The sequence below is a fragment of the Chamaea fasciata genome, unplaced genomic scaffold (assembly GCF_029207755.1).
Source record: "Chamaea fasciata isolate MVZ Bird 193981 ecotype frontalis unplaced genomic scaffold, bChaFas1.0.hap1 SCAF_21, whole genome shotgun sequence".
Lineage (NCBI taxonomy): Eukaryota > Metazoa > Chordata > Aves > Passeriformes > Sylviidae > Chamaea > Chamaea fasciata.
Window position 1 is genome coordinate 4,313,704 of NW_027094106.1, and position 23,251 is coordinate 4,336,954.

General features: G+C 45.6%; 1 protein-coding gene across 1 annotated transcript in view; it reads left to right on the plus strand.

Annotated features, from left to right (window-relative positions):
- The window catches only part of COL26A1 (collagen type XXVI alpha 1 chain), a 162,171-nt gene that overhangs the window by 93,336 nt on the left and 45,584 nt on the right, over positions 1-23,251 (plus strand). The window contains exon 4 of the mRNA XM_066202098.1: positions 17,719-17,760. Within this exon, the coding sequence (XP_066058195.1) occupies positions 17,719-17,760 (42 nt within the window). The remainder of the gene's footprint in view (positions 1-17,718; positions 17,761-23,251) is intronic.

Genomic DNA, 23,251 nt, shown 5'->3' on the forward strand with positions numbered 1-23,251 from the left:
TTAATTTTGCACTTTGTGTTTGGGTTTACCAGATTCTTTTAGCTGGAGTGCTTTAACACAATAAGTGGTGTAAAATGTTTTAACTTTCCCAAAGAAGCCCAAATACTTTTAGCAGATGACTTGATCTCTCGTGCCAGTGAGCGTGTGCTTCAGTCTCTGTGCAATTTCCCTTTGACAGAGTGCCCAGTCCTGCAGGAGAACAGCTGAAGGCACAAAGTAATTTGATCGAAATTTTAAGACATCTTGAGGGATCTAAGCTTTGTCCCATCAAGGAGAACCGCTTTTCACCTTTCCCTCACTTCTGCCTCTTAAAAATCCATCAGGAAGGAGAAAAAAATTCCTCAACCCTTAATTTATATTTAGAAGCTGACTGTTTTCCTTGAATCCCTTTCTGGCTCAGCCAAAGTCAGAGCCCAGGCTGACAGCTGTAGGTTTGTACCATCAATTTCCATGTACATGTTCCTCAGATAATTACCTGAGGGAGCAGGTTTCAAACCACAGCGTGTGGCCCACGGCCAAGGTGATAGAGATCTGGCATTGTGTGGAAAGAAGGGTCAGTGCAAATCAAATATGACCCCCATTCCCACATGAAAAGGAAATAAAACCTCCACGTGCAGGCATGTGGAGAAGCTTCTCCTTAGTCCTTCAGCTTAAATATAACCAAGCAGGAAAAATAATGCTGGCACAGAAATAAACTGTGTTTATTGGCCATTTGGTGCCCAGCAGGTCTCAAACTCTTCAGCGCTGGTTTTTCATTAATGCTGCACTGGAAACCCTGGCTGCCTGCTTGTTTTAGGAGCTGAAAATCTTCTGTATGCTGGAGGCAGGAATAAAAGTTTGCAGCAAAGAACATAAAAAGGAAAAGTTGACGTGGCTGTGAGCAACTTGGGTGGAAAGCTGAAAACTGCCCACACAGACATTGCAGAAACAGGTTCCCCCAGGCAGGATGAACTGTCTTGGAGGTTGGACACTGAGGGATGTGAGTCCCCCACCCTTTGCCTCCAAGCATGAAGAGAGGCCAGGGTGACCACCTTGGCCTTCAATGTCTCACTTTCAGGTGCCTAAATTAGGGCAGGTAAATCCCACATGTGCAGTGTAGGCAGGGACTACCCTGCAGATAGTGGTGCTTCAGGGGGAATAGGTGAGTCTGAGGGGATGGGGTGGCAGGATATGCCATCATGTCCTGCCATGCTGGTGATACTCCAGCTGTTAGGGATGGCTCCAAAGGCCCCGTGTTCTGTTTGTCCAGGACATCGACCCCATTGTCTGGTTCCTTTTCTACAAACAAGAGCAACCCAGTTTTTACAACCAAATTGTTTCAGCAGCTTGTTCAACAAGCAGCCCTCATGGGCTCGGCTGTAATCATCCCTGTTGGAATTCTGGAAACTTAGATTTTGGGTATTTAGTATATAGTAATGTATATGAACCAATATGGAGGATTTGAAGTGTTGTCTAAGTCCTTTTTCTTCACCTTCTTCTTCTTTCTTCTTCATGGGTTTGGGTGGTTTTCTGTAACTGGGTGAAAAAGGTCTGCACTGCGGGCCTTGGGTGGTCATTATTGGGTCAGAAATATAAATAATATAGGTGTCACCTTGTTATTGGGTGATTAACACTTAATCTTGGGAAGAGTTAGAGGTGCTCCATTTTACCTCATTTCTCTAACTTGTTAGTTAGTGAGCCTGTAAATAGATAAGAATTAATAAACATCTGAGTCAAAACTTGAAACCTACATTTCTCATGTGTTAATCCTGACCTTGGCACAGAAGAAGAAGCCAGAACCGTCACAATCCCCCGTGTCACTCTGCCAGAAATTACTGGATTTTGATGTGTGTGGAATGGCTTTGTGCTAACAGGGGACCTGCAGCTGTGGTCATCAAGGTGTCCTTGTGTCCCATGGGCTGCAGGGCAAAAGAGCTAAAGCAGCACCTGACCCAGCTGCTGGGTTTAGTCCCCACTCAGTGTCACTTGTCCCACCCTGGAAAGCCACCAGCCTTGCTGAGGTGTCCTGTGAGTCAGCTGTGGATGCTCTTTGGGAAGTCAGGAATTCTTCCCATACAAAAATTCCAGGCAGTGCAATCCACATGGCTATATTTAGGCATTTGAACCACAACTCACTGAGTGCCCCCAGTGTAAGAGAGCAAAAGGAGTGTGAGGAAGTAGCAAAGTATTTGTCCCACATAAAGACTAAATATCCATTATCAGCAATCTCTTTGGCCTGCTTCCTCTGTTGTTTCGTTCCCTCTGGAGATTTGGCAATTGGATTGATTTGCTGCCTGACTCACTGTCTTAGATTGAGATACTGAGAATTGCTGACAGTATTAATAAAATTAGCATTAGGGAGGATGTTTGAACATTTGCCTTTGACGTTTTTAGGGGAGAGAGCTGACATTTAGTCTAAGTTAAAAAGTTACTTAATTGCCTTTGTTTTTTCCCCTAATCAAAGTCTTTGTAGTTTTCATGTGAAAACTTAGTCCAAAAACTAAGAATTTCAGATTGCAAGTTTTGGTCTTTTTGCTGGGAACCCTTGATTAGTTAAGAAAGCACCGGATATTTAACAGTGTTCTTAGGAGAAATATTTTCATAAAACCATAAAATACATGTACAAGTATCTCCAGCAGTATTGTTTTATGATAGTGAGGATTATTTTGTTCTATCTTAGGCGACATAAAGGTCAAACTGAAATAATAGCCTTAATGTCAAAATCTAAGGACAGGCAAATAATTTTCAAGAATGGTTTGCATCATTACTTTTAAATGCATTTGCCTGGTCTTCGGGATTTGTGGTTAACTTTTGCTCCCTGTGGGAAATGACTGAATTGAGGAGACATTTGTTTCGTGTCATGGCTCCTCTTTATCTACACACCCTGCACTGTTTTCACGTGGTACAATTAACCCCCAGGGAACAGCAGCAGGCTGAGCTTGGGTTTGCTCTGGTCAACAAGACTTTCCAACAGTCATTATAGGCGATTTTCAGTAGCCCTTAAAGGTTTTAATTCGGGTGTTTGCTATTTTGTGTTCTTTGCCTGACAAGTGGTGCTGCCTGATGTCACTGAGAGTCTTCTTGAATATTCCCTTTCCAATAACCACTGGGGCAAAGTGTCAGCGCTGCTGCTGCTGGTCAGTGTCCATGTAAGGTGTGGAATTGTGTGAAAGATCTTCCATGTGTTAACACTCATTTATATGGTGTATCCTTTCAAATAGGATCCTTTTTGTCCTTTTTAATAGGGCACTGCTGGTCACCTCCCTGCCCTGTCTGTTTCCTGCTGGCCTCATCCCTTGGCTGGTGGGAATCCAAGTTTTTGGGGCTGGGAGTGGCAATATTTTGTGCCTGTGTCGTTTCGAGGCCATACATGCTGGCTGTGGGCTGCTATCAGCAGAACCAGTTCCTCTTCAGGGGAATTTTCTGGGGGGGAATCCAGCAGAAAGCCTGTGCCAGTCTCAGCTGTACATGTGTGAGGTCGAATTCCCACCGCCTTTAATGAAGAGCAAGTGCCAGAATCTAAAACAACTTTTCCTGCTCTCCTACAGACAGCATTGCTTGTTCCATCCCACAAAAAAAGTTGCTATTCTCTTATCCGTTCTTCCCTTTCTCTGACTGCAAAAAGTATAAATTGTTCCAGTGCAAAAATTTTGGAAGGTTTTCTCCCTCTTCCCCATTTCCTGAAAAGCTTGCATACAGAGTGAGACACTCATAAGCTTTTCTGAGATAAGAATTTAATTTATTTATGCTTCATTGTTCCAGGCATGGCTACAGGCTACAGACTGGTTTGGAAATTTGCTGTTCCAACTTTAACAGGTCACTGCATGGAAAGGAGCAGCTGGATTTTCCTCCAGAGCAGCCGTCAGCTGTTGGAAATCTCTTGATACTTCCCTGGCTTCTCCAGATTCAGCATTAACTTCTCCTTCCTGTAACAGGAATTATGCTACGTGCTGTAGACTCTTTAGCTAGAGAAAGAAGGAGAGCACAGGAGGGAAAAACAGCAGATGCTGGTGGGGCTGGAAGAAGCGACACCGTTGCTCTGACTCCTTTTCACCTTTGTAAGGTCAAAGTGTAGGAGAAAAACCCTCTCCAAATCCAGCATGTCACAATCTGTCTGAAGTCACCCCTGTAGCTAAAGCAACTTCTGTAGCTCAAGCAATGACTCCAAACTCCAGAAACGTGAACTGCTCCATGCTTTTACACTGCTTTTCCCTCCCACCTCTTCCCCTCTTAGGAAGTGTCTTCTCCGTGGTGTATTCCAGTGTTCCAGGAGAGCTGAGGGATGGAGGCAGCTGCCCCATTTCTCATCTCACACAGCAGAATTCAGCCGAATTCTGCTGACTCTGCTGAAGTTTGTCCTGATTTGAGCAGATAGAATGACCCATATGTGAAATCTGTGTGATGACATCTGCAGGAGATGTAATGCAGCCAAGTAACTTTGCCATGAGAACAGTTTCAGTCTTGCTTGACTTTCTTTTAGAGTACAATGACGAAAACATCATATTGCATTAAGTAGTACTTAATTAATGTAAGCCATGAGAGAGAAATTCAAGCAACTTGCTCCTTGGAGCTGGATGTTTTACTGAGAGCTGAGCCAGAGTGACATAACTGGTGACTTTTTTCAGAAGTTGAGCTGTTGCTTGCCTTTATTCTCAGCTTTACTGAGATTTGTCCTTCAACACCAGCTAAAAAAATTTGAAAGCAGGTTTTCTGCTTGATCTTTCACATTCTTTGTATCAGAGCCCTCATCAGAGTGCTCCTTGCTCTGAACTTTGTGCTGTAATTTGTCAGTCCTTGTCAGAATGTCTTGAAAGGTTGTGGGCAAAGCTGTGGGACAGAAACAGAGCTGCAGGCACTGACAGCTCACAGTATTTAACCTCTGCAGGGAGTTGATTGATAGATATTTTGCATACAGTCACAATCAATAGAACTTTTTCATGTAGCTAAAACTGATTATGGGAAGAGAATAAAGCAAGGAGGGGAAGAACAGGGGAAAATGCCACACAGTTACCACTGCTGGTTATCAGAACTTGCCATTTATGTCCTCTGAAAAACATGGGGAAATAACTGAAAGTCAGAAGGGAAGAGTTACTGGCCATGACGTCATTAACTCAGTTAATATAAAATACTTTATGCTCACAATGGGAGACTTGTTTGTTGAGCTGCTGGTGACAGGGGTGGATTCTGCCTGGTATAAAATGACATGGTTCCACTTTGACATGTCAAAATACTCGCTGGCCTTTAGTGTGGTTTTGTCCAGACCAGGAGATCCTCAGTTCTCTGAGATTAGTGTGACCTTTCCCCCTTAGCCTTTCTGGTTAAGATACAAGAGAGAGGATATAAATTTAGTTGTAGGATGCAAGGAGCCCGAAGACACTCAAGATGAAGTTTCCAGATCTTTTGATGCACTGTTGACCATTTTCAGACACTTTTTCTCTTCCCCGGGTTCCGAACTCTGAGCTATTCATTAAAAGAAAAGAAAGAAAAAGCAGTTCCCTCTAGCTGAGGCACTTAATCATGTTTGGAAGATCCACAGATGCAGCCCCTGGATGGCTGGTGGAGTCTGGGGCTGGGCTCTCCCGGGGGATATTAGCGGCTCATCGTTCGCACATCAAGCTTCCGTAATGACGAGTGGGATTATCAGAGAAAACCCCCTGTGCACCAGCAAATCTGAACTCATGGCTCCCTTGCCTGTGCAATCAGACTTCAATTCACAAAACGAAACAGCTGGATTAGCACAGGCAAGGCCAAGCTATCTGGGGGAGGGGTATGTCACAAATGGGTTTTACCCACACCCTTGAGGGTCCAGCCTGGCAGAGACGTGGCAAAAATCAATTAGCGAGACGGCATGATCGAGTGTGTCTTGAAAAATCAAAAAAGTTTTAATAAAGAAGGAAAATAATACAAAAGCAAAGGCAAAGCCGAGCACAGTATAGAGACAAGTCTCTCACTTGCTACAACACCTCGAAAAGCGTGCAGTTTTTTTGTTCTCTCTCTTTAGTACTTAGCAGTTTAGGTGGGCTTTTTGGCCCTTGGCCCAATGAGATGAACAACAGGCTTTGAGTTACATCCTTGGAGCCCAATCCATGCTTCTGTGCTGGTTCCGAGCCAATTACAATGGGAAACCCACAGAACTTTCCAGTTAAACTTCCTAAAATATCTAAAGGTGAACTGAAACTCTTTCCCTGTTTGGATGCACCTGCTGGAGGTGTGGGGTGCATTACCCCAGTCAGGTCCTGTGAGCAGAGCAGGCATGGCCTGAGCAGCGTTCCCCTGGTTTCTCTGACTCTGAGGTTGTCTTGGTGTGTGTGGGGGAAGGTCTCCACAAAACCCTCCAGAATAATGGCTGGTTTTAGAGTTCCTGTCAACGGCCTCGTATGACGTGTGACTTTATGGTGGAACTCTCCTCCTGAAATTCAGCGTGCTCACAACCGCCCATGTCTTGGCCAGTGCTAAGCATAATCACTCGTTAATTGAAAAACGGTGGGGGAAATTGGTAGCCTGCTATAGAGTGAAATACTCCATGGACATCTGGATTTGGATGCATATATCCAGGGGGTGTGAAATAAGAAAGCAATTGTCTGTGTCCCCAAGGAGCTGTAATCCTGTCAGTAATATTTTTTTTTTGTCCAAGGAATGTAGCAGGAAGGATTCCTTCTCCTTGGTATTGAGGTAAAGGATCCTCGTACGTACCCCATAATGGGGTGAGAGCCAAGGACACGTGTCCTGCTGAAGGTTGATGTGAGTGGAGCTCATCAAACATGTGCAGGAGGTGGCTGGGCAGGTATTTCACTACCTGAAATATCAACCGAGCTTCAGAGTTTAAAAACATGTTGTCTTCCCTGCACAAGGAGAATTCCAGATGCATTCCCATCCCATGATTTTCAGTTAATCTTCCACTGGATTGTGATTTCTGAGGAGCTATAGATTGAATCCAGGCATGCTAACTAAGCTGAATTTCTGAGTGGTAGGGCTTTTTTGTGTTTGTTTATTTGTTTTAAAATAATTTTTTTCCTTTGAAATTCCTTCAGTTCCTAAGGGTAAATGGATTCTTGGGCAATAATTTAAGATATTGCTACTAATAATAACCTAATGCATGCTGTTTGTCAAAAGCGGGGAATCAGCAAAGATGAAAGATGAAACTGCCCCAAGTTTCTTGGCAAAAGTCATGGAGGCAAATATTTCAGAGGTCATTTCAATTTTGAAATTTGCTTCCTCAGAGATTGTGCTGTGGTAACATTTGCCTTCTAGATGTTATCAGGGAAGCTCTGGAATTTCATAGTAACTGAAATGAAAGAATTTTAGGGTGTAGAGTCTGGCTGTTGGAGATATCCCTGTCCTGCTGTTCTCGTTAACCTTGCTGGTCTTACAGGCAGTCACTGTGCAGTCCAGGTCCTTCCTTTCTCAGTCAACATCTTGCATCTCAAGCTCAAAATGATTTGGTTGTCCCCATTCACTGCTAACATGCTTGACTCTTGTCCTGTTTCTTATCTGTTGACTTTTCAATAAGCTTATGTGGTTTTTTTCACTTTTTTTTTTTTAAAAGCGAACATAACCCCCCACTTGCTTTTGCATTAATTGACTTTGCAAGTTAAATAGTGTTAACAGCAGTGCTGCAGGAGCACCAAGAGACCACTCAGAGCAGAGCCCTCTGTGGGCATGGAACAAACTCACAGCTACAGCAGGACCTGCCGGGTGGCAGCTTCTGCGGCCCTAAACATTCCCTTTTTTTGCATTGGAATAATGGAGACTGAAGAAACGCTGCATTGGTAGATGCTACAGCTCAAGGGCAGCAGTGTAGGAAAACAAAAACCTTTTAGGTTTTCTGTGCACCTTTTGATCCTGTCCTGATGTTGTTATTGTGCAATTCTTGCACAGCATAAAACTCCTGTTGCTTTTGGTTCTTAGATGAGTTCAGCTATTCCAAATTTATCACCTGTTCCTAGCCTGGAATTCTGACCCGTTTCTTACTGGGTGGAGCAAGAAGGCTGTACCCAGGCGCTGGTAGGAGATTTATTTCTTCTTTTTTTTTTTTTTTTTTTTTTTTTCCCCTAAGCTGAATCTGGCAGCATCTTGAGAACAGCTTTTGGTGTGTTGTGCTGCTGCAGTTGGTTCCTCTCCTTGGGATATCTTGGACCTCAGGGAGAAGGAATCGAAATATCTTTTCATTGGGAAGACAGGGCTTGTGTGGAGCTTGAACTGGGAGAATGTCCTTTTGTAGAGGCTGTGAAAGCAGGTGGCCTGTTCTCCTAGAAGTCATCAAGTGGCTGCTCTGATCTTACATCAGAAATGTAGTGCTTGTTTCTGTAAGCAGGTGAAAATACCCCAGGATTTATTTCTAAGAAGTTTCAACACCTACTCTGTTTCTCTCCTTATCTCCCTCCAGCAATCGTAAGTCATGTGGAACATTTTTTTCATGGAATTGAGCCGCAGGTTGAGAACCCCTCTGCAGTAGATTGTGAGCAGGTTGCTGCTTTGACTTTTCAATTTATATCACTGAAGACAAATTTTATTAGTAAAATCTTGGGCAACTCAGCAGTGGATTTTTAGGCTCTGACTGGGTGCCTGGAGCTGCATTTCTTTGAGCTGTCTTCTAGAGGAACTGCAGCTGTATAAATGGATGAAGACTGTGGAAAGAAACTATAAATATGGCTTTATTAAGGTGGGTTTTTAAATCAAAGTGACTTTTTGAAATATTTTAATGAACCCTAAAAACTATTTTGCAGTTCTTTCCAACAGTTATGTTACTTTTCAGCAGTGAAAGAGGAGGAGGACGTTAGTGAGGGAACTGTGGCCATTGCATCTGTGGCAGTGCCTTTTCCACGGACTTGGCTGGACAGAAAACTTAAAATGTCCAGGGGCTAGAACGCCTCTTCTGCTACTAATTTTCATGGTGTAAAGTGTAGCCAGGTTTCACAGTGATGGAGAGATACCACTGGGATGGTATTGGGGAGTGAGGAATTTGGGGGCATTTAAGACATTTCCTGTTGCCCTGCAGCTTTTTCAATTGGACTGTGCTTTACCAGGAATGTGACAAACCTACTCAATATATGTTTTCCTTGCTGGAAGTAAATTGGAAACAACGATTTAGCACATAAGAAAATGTGCAAGCATTGCTTGGTGTTGGTTTAGTGCCTTCTGTTCCCCTCGTGTTCCTGTCCCAGAGAGTTTGGGATCTGTGCTTAAGTGCACATGACAGGTATCAGAATTCCACAAGCCAGCTGGTCCTTGGTGTTGGCTGTCCTGGGAGGTAATGGTGGGCTCAGGAAGCACCACTGAACTGTGCTTCCTCAGCAGCTGGGAGCTGGGAAAATACATGTTGAGGCTTTACATCAGAAAAGACACGTCCATTCCAGCTTAAATACACATCTCCACATCCCAATGACTCCAAACCTGGCTTCAGTGAACTCCAAAGGGGCTTAGACTAAAACAGGCAGAGAGTGGAGCAAGGGATGGGTGGAGGGATATGGGTGGTCATTGGAAAGTCAGGACTAAACCTTTGGCAGTTCTGTCTTGCTTATTCTCCACCATTACACCGTGTCTTTGAGGAGAACCCTGGGCAAGGTTCCTCACTGAAGGCCAAGGCCACAGCATGAAGGAAATCATTCAGAAATCTGCTCAGAGTGTAGAAATCACTGTGTTGGAAGCAGGTTTCCTCTGGGTGTGTGCACATGTCTGTGTAAATGAATGTGTACAAGGAAAGGCACTGGAGTGCATCATCCAGAGGTGGTCTGAGCTGGGATTTCCACACAGCAGAGCCTGACGTGGGGAGGCTTTGTAGCAACTCCAGTGTTCTGTTTGGAGAGGCAGAGGTGTTCCAGATACGCGGTACCATCATGGTAAAAATGTTTTTGGCACAGAGGTAACCATCTCTCTTTTAATTCGAGTGTCACATTTTACCCGCTTGCAGTTTCCTGCTTGTATGTTTTGGCTTTTGCCCAACACCTCGGGCTATGTGTGCTCATCTGGTCTTGATAAAACGTTGAACTTAGACAATACATCTTCTTGGACATTTCTTCCTGTTAGATTCAAGTGTGATACAAAGCAACCAGCACTTGATCAGTAGCAGACACTGTTTTTATCAAGCATTGTTGGATGTTCATTAGCCATGAAAGGACAGCGGAGAAAACTTGCACAGGTTGGTGCTCTTCCTTCCTCAGCCACCTCAGTGGCTGCCTGTTGGTTGCTCTTCTGAAGCCCATGTTCACCTACCAGGCTACAATATCCAAGTTGTTTGGCTGGTGTTTATCTTGCCTCTTTTATAGTCTTGTTAGTCTGCTAAGAGAGATAAAAATGCCCGTGAGATTTTGAACAGTGGCAGATGAATAGGAGTAGTAACCTCATTAAAAATCATCTCCTCATCCTGACATTTAGGTAGCATTTGAGAATGCAGTGCAGTAAAATGTTGGGTGAAAAGATGAATAAAAGCACGCATTTCTCGTGGTGTGCCCAAGGAGCACGTGTGACCTGTGATATGAGTGTGAGTCACTCAGCCGCTGTAACGCATTTCACATCCCTGTCGTATGCAAGGAAAGGATGTACCACATCCATGTTTACTAGACAGTGATCCAAAATGTGAAGAAAGGCATTTATCTCACTGAAGTTCATCTGTCTGCCTGTCTCCTTTTCACCAGTCTCCTGGGCTCCCCTTGGAGGAGGGAGAAGGAGGGATCTCTGCAGAGGTTGAGCATCCCTGCCTGATTTGCATGCCTGGCAAGTACACCAGAGATTGCTGTGCCACCACATGGTGTTAGTGGTGCTCAGTGAGCTTGGGATGGCTGCTGTGTCCCTGTGTTAGCACCATTCCTCATGGAGAAACTGCCTGAATTCCAGTCCCAGGGGAGTTCTGCCTTCCAGGAAGGCACTGCCTGTGCCCTGTCCTGGCGGGCTGGGCACAGGAGCTGCTGCTGGGTTGTCCCCGGTGTTGTGCCAGGACAGCAGCTCCCACCCCACAGCTCTTCCTGTGGTGCTGATTGTCACTGCTGGCACCAGTGTTCAGCTCACTGCTCTTCCAGCAGGAGGGGAATGGGTAACACTCCATGAAAACCTTTTGCACAGGTTGGTCCTGGTGCCGTTGGGAAGCCTGAGTTGCACAGGGAGATGAAAGACTCAGACGTGCAGAGCACCATTGTCAGAGGCTTTAGCCTGACCTCAGGCTCTGACAGACGTGTTTATCCAGCATGAGGGAGGCTGCAGGCACTGCACAGACCTCTTTGTTCTCAGCTTTTTTATCTCTTCATGTCTCATCTCCATTCCTTCCCTCGGTGGACCGAGATGAAAGTTGTGTGCACCCCTCTGCAAGCTTCCTCAGAGATCCAATTTAAATACCTCATCCTTGGAGCATATGGGAGGGTTGAGACATTGAACCTATTCCACCAGAGGGTTACAGTCCCAGAGCTTTTTTTTGTCTTGTTTCTGGGATTATGGATATTCAAAACTGAGATTGAACACTTAAACTTTTATGGGAAAGGCTGGTAGAACTTAATGTGCTCTTTGGTTTTCAGCAGATTTTTGTTCAACATAGAACTGAGTTTTGCCATCTTGCTGCAATACTATACTCCAATAAATAAATGCAGTAGAATCCCATTTAATTTGTATGAGTTGCAGCCCCCAAAATCCTTTGGGCTATTTGAACAGATTACAAACCAAACCCCAGAGTTTTTCCCTAATTTTCCAGCTGTGCAAATCCATCCTTGGATATTAAAAAGACTAAGGCTCATTATACATTTTCTGTCTCCTGTATCATGACCATTTTGCTAGAAAAATCAAAGATCTTGTTCTTGGGATGTTGCAACTAACAAGTGTTTTTTTAATCATATCTTAATCTTCAAAGGCAGGAGATAACTCTCAAAGGAAGAGCTGCCTGCAGTTTTCTCAGTGGCACTGAAATATCTGATAGACCCTCACTAAATCTTTCTCCAGGTCCAGGGATTAGAAGGCAGCTGACAATTTTCATTAATGATACGTAGGATGAGGGGGAAATCCAACTTACACTCCCTGTATTGGTTGTTGTGATGACTGAAATGTGGTTTTATTTTTGCCTTTATCACATGTACATGGAAAAGAAGAAATACATAGCAGAGGTTCCATTTTTTTGAAGCGTCACTCATCTGAGCCATCTCCGGTGTAAAAAATGAAGTTGCTTTTACAGAAACCATACAAAACCATTGTCAGGGCTTATATGAAATACTGTTGTGTCCTAATAATAACTTCGAGCTGAAAAATCTTGGCAACCTGCAGCTTAGGAAAGGGTTTTAAAATTCACCTTCAGTTTTTGGGCAACAGGCAAAACATGTGGCTCTGTTTAGGAGCTATTTTCGTTAAAGCTTGACAATACAGAATGATAAAATACAGCTGCATTGTTTAAACTTTCAATTTAATTTCTGGTTGGGGTCCAAGCTGTTTCATCAATATGGCGCCATTCATTTCAAAACAAAGCCCTTGGAAGGGTCTCCATTACCCCACCATTGATCAACAGGGTGTTAAAATGTAGAGCCTAATTATGTTCCTGGCCTGTTTGGAATTCCAAAATTGGATTTTTATAACTGTCAAATTTGCAATCAGGGTAGCTTTCCATGACAATTAGTCAGAATTATTAGTGCTTTTCTTGCCAGGGAGTTATAACTAATGGTGGTGGCTCACTTTTCAAGGCTCAGTAAGTGTCAAAGGCAACATATATCTTACAGAAGAGCCATTTGACTGCAAAATTGTCTGCACTGAGCTGCACCCGAGCCTCTACTACTGTTACAGTCATTTTTATCAGTCCTCTAGGGCTGAGTTGTGGCTACAACCTCTACTGCAAGCCCTGCACATAGAATCAGCCACTGGGTTCTGCAAGATAACACTCAAGAAATTGTGACTTGAGGAAATTCATCCTTGAGTATTTCATTCAAGCTTACCTTGGTGAGGGCTGGTGCTCAAAAGGCTGCTGATTTTGGTCAATTATTGCTTTGAATCTTTAAAATGAGCCGAGCTGAAACATCTGTACCACCTGTCTGAGGAAGGATAAATCCTCTCAGCCTGATACCTGACTCGCAGCTAAAGCTCCTGTCTGTGTGTAGGGCTGAGTTTGTGCTAAACTAGAGATGTTTGCCCAGGTGGGAATTCCTGCTTGGTAAAGGTCTGCAGATGTTATACAAAATATTCAAGGGAAAAAATAAAGGAGAGAACAGTTACAACAACGAGCAAAGCCAAACCCAAAGATATGAAAGGTGAGGTATCCACCCCATGCTGTCCTGTGCAGCCCTTTGCAGACACGTGGTTCTTCAGCCCAAATGCTGCAGAAAAGAGCAAACACTGACCCTTGGCTCCTGTGCAGCATCAATTTTGGAGGCATCTGTTCAATATGAACATGACCTTCTGTTTAAAGAATTGATCTCGTTCAAAAGTAATCAATTACTATTTCCAGATTGGGTTAATTTTCATCTTTCTCCATCTGATCTGGCAATGTTCCTCTGTGAGGTGCACACCCTCATTCTAGAGGCAAAGGTGGCAACTCAAACCAGTTCAACTTAAGCACAAGTGCTGGTGTCAAACTATCACCTCTGGTTTCCCCCAGGCAGCCAGAACCTGCCTTTTTCTCTTAGGACATCTCTTTTTCTCTTAGAACATTTTTTTTTTTTCTTAGAGTACCTCTTTTTCTCTTAGAACACCTGGAACATCTCTGTGTCCACTGACATATATTTACCTGGACAGTTATGTCATTGTTTTTGACAAAAAAGATCTGGAATTCAGCTTTATTGATACAGGTTCCAAGTTGCTCATACCCCTAATCCTGCAGAACGTTTGCCCGGGAAGAAAGAGGGCTTGTACTCAATTTTGCTTAATTAAATCAACCTAAACTAATTGTCAGCTAATAAAATAGTGTTGGTCAGCTCATAAAACAGAAATGAAGATTAAAAGAGCAGTTGCCATGAACAGGTGGTAACTCTGTTTCCAAGTTAGACCACATTACTCTCTGGCACAGGATCTCTGAGAATACCTCATATTCCAGTTTTTTCAAAAAAATGTTTATGAAACTTATAAAATATAGAGCTCATTTTATAACCAATTTTCTATCTCACCTGCCAAGAGCAGTGGGGGTTGAGCCAGCACAAGGCGGATGCAGAGTTTTAGGCAGGTGTCCAGAAATGGATTCTCTGCACAGGGCTGTGGAATACATTTCTACCTTTGACTGGCCTTTCTGCTGCAGTTCTTGAGATTTAGTTTTTTTCTTTCTTGTTGCTGTTGCAGAAAAGACCTAATAAACATTTTTTAAATGTCATTGATCTTGACCTGACACTGTTGTGCAAAGGGAGAAAGTTTCTGTTCTCACCGTGGATGCTATTTAACTCTAGATAGATCTTGAGGTAGTTAACAGGATCCCTCTGGATTTGGCCTTTAGTGTTTTTGTTGACTCTGCAGATCTTGCAGGAGGCATTAAACATTTATCTAATTTCATCTGGAAAGGACTAAACTGAAATCTTTCTCTGCTTCTCAAAGTGGAAGCAGAACTCGGTGGTTTGAAGTTGCTGGTAATGGTTGAATGATGAAAGAAAATTTATTGCATAGTGATTATTCTATTATTTGGATAAGAGTGCAAACCATGTGGTTTTGAGCACTTTGTTACGGCTTGCAGGTAATGTGGATGCTCTGTGGTAGTGCAGGGCTTCTAGCACCAGAGATTTGCCATTTTCTGTGACCACCCATTCTCAGAAATCTCATGCAGGATGTCCTTGGTTGATCTTAACACATTAAGTCCTCGAACGTGAAAGACAAGATTAATTTTCTTCCCCTTCACTCGGGATCAATGAGCTGCCTTGATGCAGCTCCTCAGGCTGCACTGGCAGAGCAAAGGGGAGGCTTCTGCCAGACTTGGGGTTAAAATGTAAAGCCTGATTCTTGTTTCTCTGCACTCCTCTTGCAGCTGATGTGTCCTTCCCTGGCATGGAGGTGTGAGAAATCAGGGCAGCTGTTCAGGCCAAGGGTAACCAGAATTTAGGCTCTTTGAGACTTGCTGTGCTGGTACCTGACCTGGATGAGAGAGGAGAGGACAAGGATATGAGGAGAAGGACACGAGTCTGCCCTGCTGACTGTTCTGGGAGCTGGAGGAGCTGCTGCAGCTGCATCCCAGTCCTCAGCTGCAATCCTGTGGCTGCTGTGGCCAAGGCAGGGAGCAGGGTGGGTGGGACTGGGACTGGTCTTCTGGGAAGCGGGGTGTTTCTGTGGCTTGCTGCAGTCTTAAGGCAGACCTGTAAAAAGAGGAAAAGAGATTTAGACACCCATCCCATCTGACAGGATGGGGAGCTGGAGTGTCTGGTGGGAGGTTTCTGTGGGAGGTTGGGACTCCCCTGTGTGGTTGCTGCTGCAAAAGTGGTCCTGGCCATGCCACAGGAAGTGCTCAGTCAATAAATGCCATGTTTTCTGTGTTTGCACTTCAGTGGCCCTGTGATCCAGCCAGGCTGCCCTGCCTCAGGATGTGTCCCAGACCCCCCCTGCCCCCTCTCTCCTGTGCAGCCAGAGATGGGCTTGCAGCCGGAGCTGGCACAGCTTGGAGCCCCCTGGAACTGGGGATGCAGGAAAGGCTGCAGCATGGCCATCTCCTTGTCCCTGCAGCATTTCCTAGAGGCAAATGCTGCTGCCTGGATCCCACTGCTCAGGCTGGTGGGAGGAGAAGTGCTGTGAGCAGAGCAGCGCAGTCTGTGGTTGCTCATCTGAGAAAAAACATGGTAGGTATTTATGGCAGCATCCCCTCAGGGATCTGATTCACCATGTCCTTGCTGAATGAGCATCACTGAATCCCAAATCTTGGATTAGACTAGCTGAAAAGATTCCCCACACTGGCAGTCCTGTGAGGATCTTGGTGTCAGGTCCTGCTGAGACAGGATTTCTTTAAGGGAAAGGGAGTAAGATAGTGCTGGAGTTCATTCTGGGCAGTTTTCTGTTCATCCACATGTCCTGGATTTGCCCAACATTATGAAAACATCTGCTGGGAGTCACACCAGCAGTCAAGTCTATTTATTTTCCTCAAAGAATAGGTTTAGGGGGAATGTAACACTGACTGTGGGACTTGGCCCATTATCACTGCTTGTGTGCTTTAAAGCTTGAGTGACACAGCAGAGCTGGAGGAAGTTAAAGCATCATCCTCCAAATGAACGTGTGTGGGCTTTGGTGACTCTGTGAGGGTCCTGAGGGACTCCAGACATTGTCCAGATTTGCACTGGTGTAAATGCACCAGCATCTCCTGTTCCTTCCAGTGAGGATGAGTAGGACTGTGAGCAAGTTGGCTGCTCAGCTTCCCAGGCCTTTGCAGAAAACCATCCAGGACCCCAAACTAACAAAAACCACATTCAAAGCAATTATCTGATCTTGTTTGGTTGGTTTTAATGGCATGTTTCTAGACACTGGCACAACAAACACACTCTCGTAAACTCTTGTAACAGTTGTTTGCAGTTAGTATCTCCAAGATGTTTAGATGTGTGCTGATCATGACTAATATCTATCACTTCAGTGGGACTGTCACCCTCAGCTGCTGGGGGAAGTTTTTCCTACTAAGACTATTATTTTCACAGCTTGTTTAGCATTTTTCTTTTTCCTTTTATTACCCTTTTATTCACAAAACACAGATACTGATTTGCTCATATATTTCCAGAGGAAAGTGCTTTGTGGTTCACAGACTTAAATAATTAGGTCTTCACAGACCTCAGACTGGTTATAAAGGCAGTTGGAGTCGTCATCTCTGGCTTTACACTTGGAAACAGAAAAAGTCTGTAGAGGGAAGGTGACCAAACCAGCTGAAGTTGTCTTTGGCAGAGCTGGGGACAGACACCCCCTCTGAAGTGTACTCTGTTTTTCTAAGCTTTAGGAGATGCTGCTCTGCCCATACTGCTAAAGGCCTTCCCCCCACCTTGATTCCATCTCTTCTTGTCACAAACATCATTTTTAGCAAATGCACCAGCTGCTGGAAAGGTGCTGGACTCTTCTCCCCATGGCTCAGCCAAGACAACAGCAGCTGTTCTCCCTCCTTGCACCTGGGACCATTTTTTCCCCATCGTGTGTAATGGAAGCAGCGACTGCTGTTATCCCAAAAACCCACCCCAGATCCACCCCCTGCCCCTTTTACACTGAGCCAGAGTGGATGCTGCAGCCTGCTCCCTGTAGGAGGTTAGTGTGGGCCTGATATTTCTGGGTCTGAGAGATTTTAGCCTGCTAGCAGCTGCTAACTTTCTCCCAAGAAAAAATTCCTCGAGAAAGTTTCTTCACAAAACAATCTTGGCGAACAACTCTCCTTTCTCAGAACAATCCTTCTCCAGGTGGTGTTTGCTGTTTTTCTAGTTTAACCCATGGCATTAGAGAGGTGTTGTTCCTATTCACCAATCATGTTAAGTCCGTATGGGAACGCCTTATAAAAGGTAGTAAGAATTGGACAATAAAAGCCTTTTTTTCTATGCTCTTTGCCTTCTGGAATATTTGAAGTCTTTCATCTTTCTTTCGTGTCCTACAGCAACAGGGTTAGTCTGAGGTTGTATTTCTTGGAAGCACCATCTCCAGAGGAGGCCGGGGCTGTTTTGGGGCTGTTTCAGCCCTGGGGAGGGTGCTGTGTGCTCTGCATGCCGGGGGTTGTTGCTGACACTGGGGCAATGGAGGCACTTCTATTCCTCCTCAAGTCGTGCTCCTCCAGCTGAGTGAACTTTGCGGAGGCAGCGCTGTGCAGGGCAGGGTTTGACAGACACAGTGATAATTCCTTGTCTCCCCCCGCAGGTTCCTCTGGCCGCCAGCACGGCTCCTTTCCCAGCCAGGACCGTAAGTGGGCACCACGGGCATCCGCAGAGCTGAGCCCCAGAGCGGCTGGGCTGCACTCCTGGGGGAGGGGGGCTGTGCCAGCCAGGGATGCCCTTTGCTTCTGGGGAGAAGCTTGTGGGAGGGCTGGGGGGGGGGGTCTGTGAGTCTCTGCCTGCTCTTTGGCTCAGTTTTCCTCAAGGATCTGGAGAAGGGAGCTGGGAATGGCCTGCTCCTCTCTGGGAACTGCCCAGGCAGTACCGGATGAGCACCTGGGAAGGGCCATCCTGCTCTCACTGTCCTCCTTTTTGCTTGGCTCACTGTCTGAGAGAGGACACCTGGGCTGTCCCAGGGTACCTGTTGTGCTGTCCTTGCCGTTAAAACTCATGCCTCTGTTTTCCCCAACCTGCTCACACTTCTCATCAGTCTTTTGGGGTGGGATGCTGAGAAGAGCCAGAAATGAGGTTACTTGATGAGGTGAGTATTTAGAAGGAGGGTGGTTGTGGCCTTGTTGCAGTTGCAGGCTGTCCCAGGAGGAGAGAGGTTCCTCAGCCACTGGCATCCAGCAGCCTGGTGTCCCATCATGTCTGATTGTGTTGGAACAGCCTCCCCTGAGAAAAATGAACTGGTTTTGAAGGTTGAAAGTGAATGAAAGCTGATCTGTTGCTTGCTGGTGCATGAGCTGTGTGTCTCCAAACCAATGGTAAAAACTCTCTTTAAAGTTCCCTGGTGCAGGTGCGAAAGTCCAGCCATGGTTTTAATTTCTAAGATGCATCTCCAGTGATGATTAATCAATGGGAAGCAGGAATTTACATGGGAGTCTTTGTGCCTGATGGCCACATGCAGGTTTTGTGGAAGGTGAGGATCGTGGCAGCTCTGAAGCAGCACACCCTGAGTTATCCCAAGTGCTGGGTGGTGAAGGCAGCGGTGTGACAGGGCATGAGGAGTTCTCACTGCTCTGCCTCTCTGCTCTCCTTGCTGAACACAGAAAAATCCATGTCCCACAGCCCAGAAGCTCCTATGAAGCCTCAGATCAGGACAAGCCCCAGTGTTGTGCCCCAGCCTCTATGGAGCTGTGCTTCTTGCTGTAGCTGCAGTTCATCTCTGTGTGCTCTGCCCAGGGATGTCACAGAATGTGCTGCTGACTCCTCCTGGAATGGTTGTTCTCACTCCCTTTCCTACTCTCTGCTGTGTTTTGGGATGCTGGTGCTGAGTCCCCTCTGTTAACCTGGGCATGTCCTGGCACACAAATGCACTTCTTACCACAGTGACCCTCGTGTTGGAGCTGCATGTGGAGGAACTGATGACGTGTCCAAGGACACACGGGAAAGTGCTGTGTCAGCAGAAATTATATCTACATTTTCTGCAGTCCTCATTATTGGTCCTGGCACAGACCACTCTTTGTTCTGGATTGTCTTTTTAAAGTGGTGATTTGTTTCCTTGGCCTGGAACTTTGTGCTTCAGTATTCCCTTGGTGGCTGTGCCCTTTTCAACATCTGTCCTGTTGGGTTTTCAGAGAGAGCACAAAGAGTCCTGCCCTTGCACACCACAGCCCTTGGAGGGGGCAAGATATTAAATCATTTTTAAATGAGGCTTATTCCACTGTGCACTTTGACACCCTTTCAGGGTTTCATCCAGGCAAAATCTAGTGATGCTGTTATTCTGCTGATGTGACAGCAGGTTGGAGAGTATGGGCTGGGTGTTCATGATGGTTGTGATGGGTGTTGAGGATGCTCTGAGCACCTCTCCTACAAACACAGGCTGAGAGAGCTGGGGTTGTTCAGCCTGGAGAAGAGAAGACTCCAGGGAGGCCTTAGAGCCCCTTCCAGTGCTTGAACAGGGATTATAAAAAGGAAGGAGAGAGACTTTTTATACAGGCAGGTAGTGACAGGACAAGGGGCAATGGTTTTATACTCAAAGAGGGGAGGTTTAGATTAGATGGTTGGAAGAAATTGTTCCCTATGAGGGTGGGGAGGCCCTGGCACAGGGCTACCCCTGGATCCCTGAAAGTGTCCAAGGCCAGGCTGGATGGGGATTGGAGCAACCTGGGACAGTGGAAGATGTCCCTGCCCATGGCAGGGGAGTGACCTGGATAATCTTTAAGTTCCCTTCCAACACAAACCATTCTATCCTTCTATGAATTATAGGTTGGTTGGATTTTTTTGACTGTGGAAGGAATCCTCCTTCTGGCCTGGGATTCCTGTTGTTGCCCGATGTTTAAAGATTTCATTCCATTATTTGATTTTAGTCATTCAGCTTCCAAACGATACTCTGATTTTAGGATGTAGGCAAAACCCTTTGGAAGTGTGGGGCCAGGCAGCAAAGCAGAGACAGTATTGCTTGGACGTGGTTATGGGCTTTTTCTACCCCCTGGTGATCTGCATCCCAATACTTTGGGATTGTCACTTCAGGCGAGGTGGGCAGGTAATAACACTGTTATGTTTACCACTGGGAGGCTTTCAGAAGTGTGAGCTGCTGCTGGATTTCTCAAAGGTACAGGAAGGTCTGTGTGTTTTCTTTCACACTGCAACGTTCCTCGTGGGCTCCTAAGCACTGCAGTACAGAGAGATCTGCAGATGCTTCTGGCTGCACTCTGGCACTTCCAGCCCTTCCCAAGGTGGGTGTCTCTGCCTGGCCTTTGCTATTGGCTCTTTCTGAGGCTTCAGCCCATTAGAAACTTTAGTTTCAGGGAGTGAAGTGGAATTTAAACTATCTGAATATAGTCCTTTGTGTCAAATCAAATGATTTGTTAAAGTGAGGCCAGATTTGTGGGGAGAATCAATCTTTTTTATTAGATCAACTGATGTGGAAAAAGCAGACAAACTTTCAGGCTTATTAACCCTTCTGCTTGCAAGAATGAAGAGACCTGTGTGCCAGGGGAGGCTGTGCTTTAGGCTGTGCATTCACTCTGACTGTTCCTCAACGGCCTTGGTCTGAACACAGGCATGGGTGGTATTTTCGGGTGTGCTTGTACGCTTTTTGGGGAGAAAGACTCTGTGTTTGGACACTAGATGTTACTACAGAACAAATAATGGGCTCTGCTCTGCAGCTGACTCAATTGTGCAAGTCTGGGGCTAATTACTGGATCCCTCTGTAAAATGTCACAGATGCCCACCATTCATAAATCGCTTTCAGATTTCCAGATGAGGTGCTGTGTAAGTGTAGAACAGCATTAGTTTATGCAGATTGTGCTAGAGGATAATACAAACCACATGCAGCAGAGGAGCCTCACAGATGTGTCTCTTTCCACTGCGAAAGGCAAGGCCCGGGCTGATGATTTAGCACAGCACTAATTGGACTAAAATAGGAGATTGCTTTTGTACTGATGCAATTGTCACCATTAAAGTCCTCATTTACCAGTGGTTCTTGGAGGTAGCCCAGTGCTTCCCTGTTGAGGAGAGCTGCAGTGCCTGGCCTCTGGAAGCACAGCAATTTACAGCACTGCCCGTGCCATCATTCCACACCTCTGGGAAGGGACTGGCCATGGATTGGTGGGAATGTGCATCCTGCTTGGCCTCCAGCTGCACTTAGCACGTTTTTGCTGGCATGTCCTAATCTCCAAGCAGAGGCATTCCCAGTGCCATTCCTGGCTGTTGCACACACAGGAATCCCCATTTATTGATAAGAAAAGCTGTTCCCATGGCTGCGGGCGAGTGAGAGCCTGGCAGCTGTTCAGCATTAAGTCAGTTCTCAAAGTTTAAAGGATTTGTGGGCTGCGATGGTTTGGGTTCAGGCAATTAACTCTGGTGAAGTGCCTGAGAGTGTCTTGCAGACACATTTCATGGAGAAAGATGAACCTAAACAGTTAAGAGCTTTGATTTGATTAAGCGCCCTCAAGTTTCTGTGTTGTGCTGTTGGGGCTAAACTCTCTGTGGGTACAAAACCTAGGAGCTCTCTGGCTGCAGGAGAATTATGGTTGTTGCTTCCCATTACAATCTGGCCCTGGGCTTGTTTTAAAGTGCCAAAATCACCCCTGTTGCCAGCAGCATCACGTGGCAGCAGGCACCAGTGACTGTGCATTGGCCTCTAAAGCTCGAGCTGTGTCATTTCAAAGCCCTGCTTGGAGCTTATTTATCAGTGTGTTGTTGCCTGGTGCTCAGAGGTGACTATTGATGGTGTGGGGTTGGAGGGATGGAGGTGTCTCTGGAGGTATCCAGTTCCTTCTTGGTGTATTGCAGGCAAATTGCACCATTCTGGGTTTGTCCATTTTGGACTCGCTGGCTCTTCTCCCCGTTCCTCATCAGTGCTCAGAGGGAGGGTCAAAATTCATTGTCAAACCCTCCACAGCTGTAAGAGTAACATAATATTGAGGCAGAGTGCGTGGGGTGACAGGCGTGGGAGAGAAGATTGGCTGACAGCCAGCCTTACCCAGTGCATGCCATGTTCCAGGAGAAATCTCCCCACATGCTGGGCCTTCATTCCTGGGTCTAAACCTGCCATTTCAGGCATTTTAAAGGAGAATTTCAGGGTGGAATCATCTAGAACCTCAACAAGAAGCTCCTCAAACTGCCACCAGCATGAGGGCTCTTAGGGGACACGCTGTGCTGCTCGTTGTTGGGTCCACGTCACAGGCCAGAGAAAGTGCAAATAGGCAAATGGTGACTAATGGCTTGGTCCCATCAGAAAGTGAATAGATCCCCACGTTTGGGAAGTGTTTAGTGAGTTTTGGATTAAAACAACAGAATGCAGAAATCCTGGAAAATATTTTGGTTATGAATGTCCTTTGATTTTTCAATTTGAAATGAGATGGAGGTGAAGCTTCTTTAGAAGAGTTAAAAATCTGATGCTGAAACTGAAATGTGCCTGGATAAGCCCAAGAAGATATTTCCTTTACTAATTTTTCTTCACCCAGAAGTTAACAAGGCAACAACAGAAAACAAACCCAAACAAAAAGCCCTTTGCACGGCTCTGTGCTCACCGCTAATGGGATGCAAGTGTTGCTTTGTTCTTCACATTATGGAGGCCAGAGGATGTGAGGGATTTTCTGGGTCCCAATGTCCCTGGGTGTCCTGGAGAACAAAATCACAGCTGCAGAGAAATGTGGGAAGGATTCCTCTTCCTGCTGCTGAGATCTGTAAGGAGCACTGCAGAGCTCAGGGGGGTTTAGATAAAGGCCAGTGAGGGGTAAGGGGCAGCATTAGGCAGAGTGAGGGTCCCTGAGGGATGTCCTGGACCCCTGAGCCATTCCAGCCCAGCTCCCAAGGGCTCAGTGGTGCTCACTGGCCTTGTGCAGGGCAGGGGTGTTGGATGAGGGCTCTGGGGACTCTTCAGGGAGGGAGTGGCGGAGAATGGACAAACCATGGTGGGGTGAAAGCTGAGGCTGAAATGCTGACATGGGAAATAGAACCTTTGCAAAAGTGCCCCTGGCAGTAGTAATAACAATCATCATCATCATCATCATCGTGCATTTGCTGGAGAAAGAATGTGCAAACATAGTATTTTGATGTTCAGGGAGCCAAATTCTGCTGAATTCTGACTGTCCTTTTCACTGGCTTAAAGAGTTGTTTTCCTCATT